Here is a 12,500-nt window from a genome sequence, read left to right as displayed (position 1 = left end):
AGCAGGAACAGCTAACACCCTAGTAAAGTGCTTCAGTTGACAAAAACGTCTTTAAAAGCTTGAATCAATCTACTGTAGCCAATTTGAATTCAGAACTCTGTGAATATTGTCCGCTCCAAAGGCAGTTTAAAGTCCTATTTTTCTAATTGGATTTTAAAATTGGCACTAAACTGGGTATGTAGTAGCTTGATGGAAATTAAAAAATGTTTGTATTGAATTTTTATGTGTATGTTCAGGTTTGTTTGTCTTTTCATCAAACAAATTCTAATGGAACTATAATAGTGTGAAACGTCGCTGTTTGTTCCTGTTTGTAAAAAAAGAAAAAAAAAAGTACAAAAAGTGCTGCTTTTGTAATTTTTGTTGTCGAAAAATGTTGAAATGTTCTCCAGCATGTACAACTACCAATTTTCTGTTTATCTTTCCTTTAGTAATATTGTGATAATACCGATAATCAGGATAAGTTTGTCCTGATAATTGTGATATGAAATGTTTATATTGTTTAGTCTGAGTTGTTTTATTTTTTTAAACCTGTAGTGCCTATTTGCTTGTTTTCAATCAATGATGGAGGTGACTTTTTCATTAGCAATGTAAACTGAAGGGAGGCTGGAGTTTTATTTTATTTTAAGACCACTTGACAGAGAAGTCCAGCCAACATCCCCTTAAAACATTTGAATGAGAAATCTGTTTGTGTTGTTCCGACAGAAATGTCCTCCTAAAAAGGACATGGTTAGAGCCGTTTCCATACAGACTGGCTACATGGTACAGAGCCAGGGGCCCAACCACTGTGTCCTCACATACATGGCACAGCTAGATCCACGAGGTAACTGTTATTACACAATTTGGGCAAGACTACACCCTGCACTGCTTGCCAGTCAATCACAGTGCACATACTGTAAAGACAGACAACAATTCACACTCACATTGACACCATCACTGCATGGGAACTGAATGCACGCTGTCAGGAGAATGAACCACTACATCTTCATCAACTTTCTGTATTTCTTTCCAGGTTCATTGCCCAAGTGGGTTGTCAAAAAGTTTTCCCACTTCCTTGCACCCGGTGTAAGTCATCTACAGTTTGATACAAATAATGAAAAATGTGTTTTATGGACTAGACTGTCAGGTTTAGGAGTTGTAGATTAGATAGCCTCTCATTTATTTATTTGTTTTTATTTTTTTTAATCTCTCCCTTAAGGCCCGGCTTTTCAAGCCTGTTCACTGAGGAAATATTGCAGCAATGATCCTGTGTAAACTACTTCGTGACAGAATGATATATTCTATTTGCAGCAGATGGGTTGTTAGAAGGAACAACAAAGGGTCCAGGGCCAGCTCATTCTAAATGCTGATGCTGTTGTGTTGCCTCTGTGCCAGACAGTTACTCACTCTGCAGCACTTTTAATTTTGAAGTCCACTGTATACATGTAATGCAAGCTAATGCTGAGGTCATTTTATGACATTATCTCTGCATCAACCAAATAGAATCAACATAATACCTGTAATTTCTCTTGTATAATGTGCATTTCCCCCCACAAAAATTGTCAATAGTGCGCATTATACATAGGTATAGGGGAAAATAAAAATAAAAACTTTCACATTTTATAAATGTACTCCGCCATCTAGAGGTTATGAAAAAGCTGTACACTTTCATTCCAATATGCCACCTCCACCTCGAGGTTATGAAGAAGGTGTACACTTTTATTCAAATTCAAATTATGCCTGGGTAATCAAACATATGAGCACTACTGTGTTTTCTCATTTACTAAATAAAAGTAGGGCTGTGAATTTCAAAATAAGAGCAAGTAAATAGAAAGTATTACGTGTTCAAATAAAGTGCTTAACTTTAGAATAATTCTTTGAAAAAACTAACAAAATACAGATAATACTTTTTGCTACGTTTATACGTTTTGATCATATGGGTAGAAGCAAAATCATGCATTATACATGGGTAGAAGGGTTTTCCAGAATTTTGAGGTCAACTTTGGAGGTGCATGTTATACATGGGTGCGCATTATACACGAGAAATTACAATACTGATCCGATAGTTGTCCTAATAAACTGTACTCTAAGCCCATAAAACTTTCCCATTCCTACCAGCAAATAACTTTGTTCAAAAAAAGAAACTTTATGAACTACTGACAAGTCCTAATTTTAATCTTACGCATAAAGTTAGATTAATGCACACATTTGTACTACAATTTATTTTACATTCTTCATAATCATACCCACCTGACCTGTAAATGTGAATCCACAGCTGCTTTAGAGTAGAGCAGACATGAAGAGTGCATGCCAAGATGAGGAACACGCACACCTGATTAGATTTATAATGTACTATATTAACTTACAGGCAAGTCAGACACTTATGGTGTATGACTTTGTGGGGTTCAAATAAGATAAAGGTTCTACAAAGAGAGCAATCTAAGTTATGATAATGTGCTGAATGGGAAAAAACAGTAGCTTTGTGATAAACATAATGCTGACATAAAGAAATTAATAACCCTTCTGTATCATTCTTTTTTTTTTTTTTTTTTTTTTTTTTTTTTTGTAAGTTTTAGTGCTTCTATTAATATATATATATTTTTAGCTTTGCAACAGGTTTGAGGGTTTTTATTTTTTAGTTGTTTGTGCTAATGCTATAAATTACTACACAGTACGTTATTGTGGGCAGTTCAAACGCCCAGCGTCAAATTAAATGTTCTTTGTTATGATTGTATTTTCATCTTTCTAGGCAATGAAGCTGATCAATAAAGCATGTTTGAAGTATTCTGACTGGAAGCAGAGACACAACCCTGGATTCAAGCCCTGGCTCTACCCAGAACAGACTACATTACCCAGCATCGCACTTTCCGAGCTTAGCATTCAGCATGCTGAGAGCCTGGAAAATATTGATGAGAGCTCCCTGGCTGAGACCCAGGACAGGGATGACAGCTACTAATTCATGCACACGGAAGTTAGACCTGGGTCATGTATTCATACACGCGTACATCAATGCAGGGATACGTGCATGCCTGATACACGATTACACATACGCTATGTAGATTCATTCATAGACGCACACTCACTCACATACCACTTGTAGATCTACTCATCCTCACAGCAAATTGTGTTGCAGCATTCATATGCAAACGCACTTCACAAAGTTGGCTCCGTATTTTCCTACATAACGCATGCAGGCATACCATTTGCTATGTCAGATGCACTCAAAGCTGCAACACCCACTTGTCATGGGTTGCAAGTATTTTTTACAATTTAGTAATACTGGTCTAATGTCTGTAAATCTGATTTGCCTGTTAATGTTTTCAGATTAGGTTGGTATGGAAAAAGCAAATTTTCAGTAAAATTTACATTATAGGTGTTTATACAGTATGCTCACACAAAAAGACTTGAACACGTTTTCATTTTTACATCTCTGTAATTTGTTTTTAGTCGTGTTTTGTAAGCACACAATAAATATGCAGGTGTATTGGAGGCAGCTGAAGCTCACGACGAAACTCAAAGGACATCATTTATATATTTGGGAGGACTCAACTGTATGCCTTGTCCCAAATCTTAATCTAAGCCTAGCAAGAATTTCCAAGCTATAGCTGGAGTCGCCTGGACTGATCAGTGACGCTGATGTGGAAGTGCCTTATACCTGCAATCTTGCGAATGGCCAGCAGAGGGAGACTCCACATGTTCCAAAAATTTTAAATAACGAGGGCTCAAAATCCCAATTTGCTTTTAAAATGACATACGACAAACAAATGAATGACTAGCATGTTCTATATGCACAGTGTGCAAATGTCCTCGTCCTGGTTTGAAAAGAGCCCTCTCAAATATAGAAAAGCATGTACAAAAGCAGCTGTAAGATGCATTCTTTCTCTTCTACTACTCTACAGATGTATGAATGTATGTTCAGAAATTCAATACAGAATCCAACAGAGGTTTTCAAGCTTCACCTGAGATTTGAGTCATTTGTGTGAGTGTGTCTGTGTGGTTGCATGTGTTTTACATGCCACAAACCCATTTACTAAATGATGATGACCAGATTTGAATGGTTGTGATGTGGAACGAATCATTGATTTGTGCAATCATTTGCTGGTTAATGCGCTTTTACATTCTTTCCAAACTGTTCCAAACTTTTCCAAACTGTTGCATATGTGGCAGCACAGAGGTGCACTAGTTAGCATGAGCTAACAGCGTTATCAGCGTTAGCTTCTGATAAGCGGCACGTACTGACTGTTCGGCTAAGTTCACAACGTGGGAGCAGAAGGTATTTTGTGTTTGGTGATGTGTCCACGACATACGCTACATGCACGGATCAGGTGTACTAATTGAAAAGTATAATTTGATAGCTTGGTGATGAAGCGCTGCCTCCATGAGTGAAAAGAACACATTTCTCTTCAGAATCTGGGCTGTTTTAGAACAATTAGCCACCCGCCAACTCGCAAAACCCGAGCTGTGACCCTGGTCGACATGGTAACGAAACCTATGCTTCAAATTGGCCCTGTAGTACTAATGCCTGTAACAGACTACAAAATTTTAGTCCGGTTACTGGCCCAATTTGCTATCATGAACAATTTTCCAGATAGGGCCAAACATATTTTATCGGGAATGACAAAACTTGATGTGTGACACATAAACCACGACCAACGATTTGGCCACTACGATAGCCCTACGGTACTAAACTGAAAAGTCTAGTTTGTGATTTTTGTTATTTCTTGTTAAGTGTGACATATCAACGAGAACACAGCGACATAACACCTTGACGTCTACCAATTGGATTGCGTCTTGCAACGGCGCCTCGCCACCCTTGGTTGCCGTTGGCCACTTTTATTCGCACGCTCATACAAATGTTTACCAAAAGTTCAGAGCATGAATCGACAGAACGCCGGGCATGATGTTTATGTACAAACGTTATGTTGCCTGCTGGCTAGCGGTATGTGAACATTATCAAGCTCTCCTTTAAGAATGGGCAGCCCAAACTACTCTCCAGAGCACCCAGAGATGACACCATGCACATTTTTTCTTCTTTTTGTTCTTCTTTTCCAACACAAGATATTGTTGCCATCAAAACTAGTGCCACTGTAAAAGTTATATCCGGTAGCGTTCACACATTTTCCAAAAAACAAAAGGAAACTGTTTTAAATTGTGTGTGTGTGTGTGTGTGGGGGGGGGGCTCATGTCTCCTTTCACGGTGTCCAGCACAGGGAACAAATCACTGACTTTAATTGCATGAGTTTGCAAGTGTGTGGCTGTCTGTGCACACTGGTCTAGATTTAAATTAGGAGTCCCCCAAACTGTTGACATGGTAACTCTGCTTGTGGCCTGTTAGTCTAAAAATGTCCCTTACCTTTTCACAACCCCTGCACACGCATACCCTGCAGTAATAAAGTATGAATGAGGTGTGCACAGCTCTACTGTAGTGACCTCTTTGTCTCCCTGCAGCTGTCTCAGTGCGCTTTGTGTGTAACCATCCATCCTAAATGAGGCCCCTCACTCGGGCCAACATCATGTGCATGTGTGTGTTTGAGGAAATGAATGTGTGTGTGTGTGTGTGTTTTAGTGTACGTTTGCAGCCCAATTGCATCCACGTTGTCTTCCATTTGCCTTTGCGGTAGGAGACGGAGAAACAGCGGGATAGTCAGCATTCCTGTGTGTGCGTGTGTGTGTGTGTGTCTATATCTGTCATACTGCCACCCCTGCAGTATTCCAGCCCACCAGGGCTGATAGATGGGTGATGACTCATCCCCACCCCCTCATTTCCTTTATCTGCCCCCTACTCTATCATCTTTCCTCACATCTTTCTGCCATTTAAAAAAAAATCTTTCTACTTCCCCCCTATCTTGCGAATCTAGCGCCCCCCCCCCTTCTTTAATCTTCATTATTTTCTCCCCAATTAATTACCAGTCTTTTCCGAATGGACTCTGTCTCTAGTCCCCCACAGTTTCGCGCTGTGCTTTCCCTCACATCCCTCATTTAAGTCACTTTTCTATTTTATTGAAACAAATACTACAGTCTCTTTATATCAGGGGTCTCAAACTCAACTCATCCGGGGTTAGCCGCTAAAAAGTCTGTGCCGCATCAAGTATTCCCCCAAAAATAAAACAATAAATGGTTTCAAGCATTTAAAAATAGTCTAACTAATCCAATTTTGTGAATCTTTATTAATAATAGTTCAGACTATTAAGAGTTCTTCAGAATATGAACAAGATAGGTAAACGGGTCCTCTCTCTCCTCTCCCTGTTTTTTTGCATACTCGTCAGTATATAGTTGAGTAATGACATCTGATGTTGCACAGATTAGCGTTAGATTCTGATAAACGGCGCATACTTGATTGCTCAGTAGTTGTCGAGGCGGTTGTAGGAGAGGGTATTTGTGTTTGGTGATGGGTCCATGTGACATACACACATAGTGCAGTGTATGAAGTGCTGCCTTTACAAGTGAAAATTATTTTGTTGTTTTCACGCGCATCCTATTCCCCCCCCCCCCCCCCCCCCCCCGTAGTTTGGCAGAGTGTCCAGGACTGCCTTCTCAAACGGGCTGATTTCAGCAATACAAGAAATAGGGCGTGTGTAAAATCTACTATAATTTTTGATTGCTGAGGAATTTTGACGAAAACGTTACAAACATGCTCCTAGGGAACTGTTTGAACTTGTGAAAAAAAAGTGTTGCCTTTAACGCAAGGATTTTGGGTCCAATAGTTTATATGTTGTCGCCCTCTATTGGTTAAATTAGACTGCAACTGTTGAGAAAAATAAGTTTTTTTCTGGTTACTCCTTTAAACGATTACACTGCTTGTTAGAGTGAGTGAGATTGGTAGCAGACAGAATTCAAAGGGATTTATTGAAAGAAGTGATTATATAAATGAAAATGCGGCCATTACAAAAAGTGCCAGTGTGGTCCAATTCCCTGAAATCATATGTAAGGTTAATAGTTCCATACGATGTCATTTCTGCTTTTTGTATTGTCTCTTCTAAACTTCTTCTCTTTTTTTTGTGTGTGTTTTTTGGTAATGAAATATGTACGTAGCGTTCACGGGGGAAAAAAGAGAAACCTTATGAGAGTCGAAAATCACTTCGGTTTGAGTGGTTAGTTGTCCGGGACTTCAAACCCGCCATGTGACCATTTTGACAATCGACGCCGCATCGGCGGAAATGCACTTCTTGACGCATTCAAAATAAAGGTTTAGACGCATTGCGGGTACGTTCTAAATCTTATTTCGAAATACCAAAACGGAAGTAATAATATTGCCTTCAAGTAAGTCCGGGGAAGTGTGTGGTGAAGCTACTGTTTTTCATCCGTGAGAAAATGTTAGCTGCTGTTTGGCGTAGTTGTTGTTGAGGATGTTGAGCTGATTTGACATCAAACCTCGGGCACAAGTTACTTCACTCAGCCGGTGACTAAAAGGGTAAGACGATTCAATTAACACCAGCGTTTCCTCCACCCATGCCAGCAAACCAACTTTCCCCACAGCAAGCTATTAGTAGACACAGCAATGATGAATGATAATCAAGTGTGGTGGTTCACTGCAGCAAACAAGCCTGGCGCACTGACCGCTGGCTCGCGTCGCGTCGCGTTGTTTAAATACCAAAAATAAATGACAATAACAGTGGACTGGTCAGTTGATTAAATAACGAAGAGTGTAGTGTTGAGTCAAGTGGACTACTTCCAACGGGGAGCATGTTGATCCCCAGTGGAATTTATTCTGGTTAAGCCTCTCAAAAAAAAACAAAAAACCGCGATATAGCGAGGGATGTCTGTAATAAACATTGAAATGTCTGTAATAAACATGAAATGAAAGTCTCTCACGGTGTCAATTAAAAGTAGGCGATATCTTTGTGAAAGGATGTTTTTTTCCACCTCCATGGCGCTGAGGATCTCAGTAGATTGTATAGGTGTTCCTAATGAAGTGGCTGGACTGTGTTTTTTAAAAATTATTATTTTTTCCATTGAATATCTTTTCTACCTGACCATTTTTTGAAATTTAACAGAGGTAGAGTGACTAAACATTAGGCAAATAAGCATGGCATATGATCATGTCTGCTTTTCTCTTTTCGTCGTCTTACTTTTATTTCCCTTTTATTCCCTTCACGGCATTGTCCGTCACATACACTCATTGGATTACTCAGGATTGAGTCATTCAATGAAACATTGAGAACGGGGCTATGTTACAGGAATTGAGGGGCAGGTCAACCAGAATGTACATCTCACTAGGTTAAATTAAGAACTCTTTTGAAAAAAATGTGATACACAAAGGAAGTGACTTATGGGTATCAAAACTGAAGTCAATATTTTCAAGAAAATATAGTGGGCATGGCAATATGGCTTATGAGGAAAAAGAGATTCTGTACGTGAATAATTTTTTCTTTTGCTGCATAGATATCCTAATGCAGTCCATTAGTTGCATGCAAGCGAACATACACGACCAGTCAAAACTTTGGACACACTTTCTAGTGAAATTGAATGAGAAACTGTCCAAACCTTTGACTGGTCGCATATCTATGGGAATTTGCACACGTTAATAAGTGGTTGCGTAGTGTTAGTTTGGATCATGCTGTGTGAAATGAGTAAGAAGCATGTGGCTTTTAGCGCACACAGCAGCGCATTCATTAGACTAGAGGACATTGTTGGGATGCATTTCTGGACCGGCAGCACTGAGTCATCATTGAGATGTTGCTGAAAGTGGGCTCAATTCAAGCAGCAAGGCCAAAGTGGGCTAAAAGCAAGCAGCAAGGCCAGGGCTGAGTGCATTAGTCATTTTCACTTGAGTGTTATCATTTGTATTTTTTCTGGCAATTCTGACCATGAAAACACCTTAGGAATCAATTGGGTCTACTAAACAATTGAGGAACTTACTACGTTGTACAGTAGCTCATATACCACGAGTCCTTTACAATGTTTTCTCATAGTAATGTACAGTATATTATTTCTTGACCAGAAAAAGTGTGAATAAGTTGCTGCATTTGCTAGATGGTTAAAATGTTATTTCAGTTTTGCTTCATAACGAATTGAATATTATTTCTGTTGTCTGTGCAATTTACAGCATTGCCATTGAAAAAGAAATTGGAAATATACGTTATCCTAATATGTACTGTGCTTAGTTGTATCTTTAACATAAAAAAGACACTGGAGAGAAAGAAGCAAAAGTAAAATGCATTGTGCAGAATGATATTCCAGTCATTAAAATTCTGTTTATTGGCAAATTTTGTAAAATTCTTGTAATTTCGTAACAGACAAACGGTGAAAGAGTAAATAAGCATATTGTTAAAATTATGTGCATGATGTATGATGTAAGGTTCGGTGTTGTCTGTCAGTGCATTTAGGTTCGTGCCTGATAGGTTGCAGATTTGTATGGCGCTGATGGTAGACGAGTAGATCTAAGAATCATTGAGCTCATTAACTCATGATCTGCTCCCTTTCACACATGAGACCTTAGTGACACGGCATCCCGAGGGTCGGTTAAACAGGAAAACAACACAGGCCACAAAAGCGACTGCAATAAACCACAGCAAGGCCTAATTGCAGAACGCCTTTTAATAGAATAGATTACCTTTATAGACATTGCAACAGTGACTCCACAATAAATAACAGTCGTTAGCACCTCTGTTAGACCCAAAGAAGAGATTCCAAAAACTTGTATTTTTTTTCATTTAAAAAAATAAATAAATACTGATTATGAGAGCAGCATGGTGGACCAGTGCTTAGCATACTGTATCTGCTTTCCTGTTGAAAGCTCTTGGATTTCAAATTTCAGCTTCCTCCCCCATTCCCAAAAATCAGGTAATTGAAGACTCTAAACTGTCTATAGGTGTGAATGTATGTTTTTTATTTTTTTAAATTTTAAAAAATTCAGCGCACCTAATTAAGAGACTGAAGGTAAACATGACGACAGCATGTACAAAAATAAATATAGTAAAATTAAATACCACAATTGCGGAAAATATGGCTGCAAAGTTTCACTATTGGCACCAATGTTTTCTTTCAGGAAAGTCCCTTAGCTTACTGTGCTGTGAAAATGTATTGCCCCCCCCCCCCCCCCCCCCCCTCAAATTATTATATTTTTGCATCGTTTCCACACTTTATTGTTGATCATCAAACAAATGTATATATCCTACAAATATAGTCCAAGTGAACTTGAAATGCTGTTTTTGAATGATTTCATTTCTTAAGAAAAAAAACCCCACAACTATTCAAATTTACCTGGCCTCGTGTGGGGAAAATGAATGGCCCCCTAAACCGAATAATGGTGATATCATCACGATTTAAAAAAAAAAAAAAAAAAAAAAAAAAGCATTTTGTGATCCAATTTTTCAACTGCCACGCAGAAACCATTTAAGAGCAATACTGTCCTTAAATGGCACTTTGACTTAAATTTCAAATATTGGCCAGGGATATGTTATTGATATCCAATTTAATGCATTTTTTTCCAGAGTTAACAATATTCTTGTCCGTGTCAATTATTTAAATCCATTTAAATTAAACCATTTTGCTTTTTTTGGACAGTTATATTATTAAAATGTGATTAATTGAGATTAATTACAAAGCCTCTAATGAATTCAAATTTCTTTTAATCGAGTCCCACCCCAAATAAAATTATATAGAAATATTTTATTTGATGTCATTAGATGGATTAGATTGCTCGTGTATCTAATGTTGTAGCTGGTGAGTGAATGAATATGTTACATGTTTGCGGCTCAACACTCGCACTGACAGAACTTTTTTTTTTTTCAGCCCTGGAACAGCCCCGTAATTTGTGACCTTTAACCTTGTCATTCTGTATGGCGTGTGTATAAAAGGAAAGTCATCTGTTGCGTGTGCACATCCTGGCTCAGTGTATATGTGTCAAAAAATGGATATGAATCCTGAAGCACTGCCTGAGGCACCTATTCACACACTTTATTAAGTGACTACTTGTTTTAGAATGTGTGACCAGAGGCTAACAGTGTTCCCTCACGCGCACTTAACCCAAGCAACAGACTGCTCCATTGTGAAGGCCGCACAGAGACTCTGTTATTGGCTGCTTTGTGTCCGGGAGGGACGCAGTGGGAGGTGACTATGAAGACAATAGGAGAGAGTGGGGACATAAATTAATTGAAATGTGCAGAAATCAAAACATTGCTGGAGAACAGTACAGTGGACTGGATTATATACATAATGAGGTAAGGTTCGTTGGAAAAAGGATGTCGGCAGTTGCGCAATTGGCAAACCCCAATGTCGAGCTCAGCATTTTAAAGAAGTGCGTTGACATTTTTGGATAATTGGTTGCTTGCCCGGTAAAGATCTGTATCAGTTTGAGCTCTGGTTCACAGCTTCACAGTGGTTGAATTTAGACTAGCTCAGCACTGAAACACTTTCGGTGTTGACCATACACAAGCCGAAATAATTAACAAGTTAAGATTTACCGTTGTTGTCCTTGAACGTTTTCCTAGCAGATGGCCTTGTCCAAGCAGATTGTGTTTATTTAATAATAAGCAACATACTAAATCATGCTGTAGTGTAATTCATACCATGAAGGAATTCATTTAATTTCAACAGCAGGAAGTGCTTTTGGTTGGGAAGATTACCCTATTCTAGCTAGTAGGAACCTTTGAAAGGAAATTGCACTTGTTTCAACATTAGTTCACTATTTTGTAGTATTTCTCCAACTGCAGTGATACTGTGTTGACTTGCCTCTTTATCTCACACTTCCATTCCTGCCATCATGTATGTTGTTGGCTAACATTATTTCAACTGTACTCTGGCTTGAAATTCAATGAAGAGTGAAACTGTCATTGCCATGGAAACCCCAGAACACCTACTTTGTGTCTACAATGATGCATTTCTAGTTCCTTACTTCAACTACAGGAAAAAAACTAAATACAATAGGTTTTTATTAATTTATCGCCCAGAGCGAAACACAGCTATTGTAAATAGTTCTCAAAGGCATGTTTGTGAATGTCTAAACATTGGCGGGTTCACATTCACATTGTATTAACATTTTTTATTTAGACGGCAGAGAGGAGGATGCTGATGCTACAATATGAATATGGCTTTTAACTGTGGTGAACTGGACAAGCTGTGTGTGCCAATCTTTCTGTTGCAAGTTGCACTTCCTCTCAAAGAGCTCTGTTGTGTTGTGTGATTGTGTGTCTTCGCTGGCTGCTGATGAAATAATCCTTAAATTATTCAAGTATAAGGCATCATTATTTTGATTTTACTTCCAGCCTAGAGGTAATCATACTGAAAATTCATATGATCTTTTGCCGAAGTAGTCTGTTGATAAACAATCTACGTACTGTACTAATCTTTGGCTATGACAGACACAAACATGGGGAAGATGCTGATAAGTGCAAAAATTATTTCTTGTCAACTTGGTATTAATACTTCCTCGTTCCTTCACAACTTCTTCAAACATTGGACTTCATGGTGTCTTAGGTTGAGCAAAGAAGCAAAAATAATTGTTTGCACCATCACAAAAGCATGTAATCAATTAAGTTAAGATGCACACGTATCATTAAATTCTTCCATTTTAGAGTCAGCTT

At 38.5% G+C, this 12,500-nt stretch overlaps 2 protein-coding genes across 8 annotated transcripts in view; both read left to right on the top strand.

The window, feature by feature from the left end:
• Window positions 1-3,934, top strand: part of stard10 (StAR related lipid transfer domain containing 10) — a 22,171-nt gene extending 18,237 nt beyond the window's left edge. Inside the window, exons 5-7 of the mRNA XM_061782754.1 lie at window positions 703-820; window positions 1,010-1,062; window positions 2,726-3,934. Coding sequence (XP_061638738.1) covers window positions 703-820; window positions 1,010-1,062; window positions 2,726-2,932 — 378 coding nt within the window. The 3' untranslated portion in view covers window positions 2,933-3,934. The remainder of the gene's footprint in view (window positions 1-702; window positions 821-1,009; window positions 1,063-2,725) is intronic.
• Window positions 3,935-7,228: 3,294 nt separating this feature from the next.
• Window positions 7,229-12,500, top strand: part of LOC133482039 (arf-GAP with Rho-GAP domain, ANK repeat and PH domain-containing protein 1-like) — a 72,062-nt gene continuing 66,790 nt past the window's right edge. For 6 of the 7 annotated variants that reach the window (XM_061781583.1, XM_061781579.1, XM_061781582.1 and 3 more), the window contains exon 1: window positions 7,229-7,387. The gene's annotated coding sequence lies outside the window, so the exon portion shown is untranslated. Of the gene's footprint in view, window positions 7,388-11,036; window positions 11,139-12,500 lie in introns of those variants that run through there. The other variant, XM_061781578.1, reaches the window with a different exon arrangement.

Source organism: Phyllopteryx taeniolatus, chromosome 8, assembly GCF_024500385.1.
Source record: "Phyllopteryx taeniolatus isolate TA_2022b chromosome 8, UOR_Ptae_1.2, whole genome shotgun sequence".
Classification (NCBI taxonomy): domain Eukaryota; kingdom Metazoa; phylum Chordata; class Actinopteri; order Syngnathiformes; family Syngnathidae; genus Phyllopteryx; species Phyllopteryx taeniolatus.
This window is presented reverse-complemented; position numbering and strand designations above follow the sequence as displayed.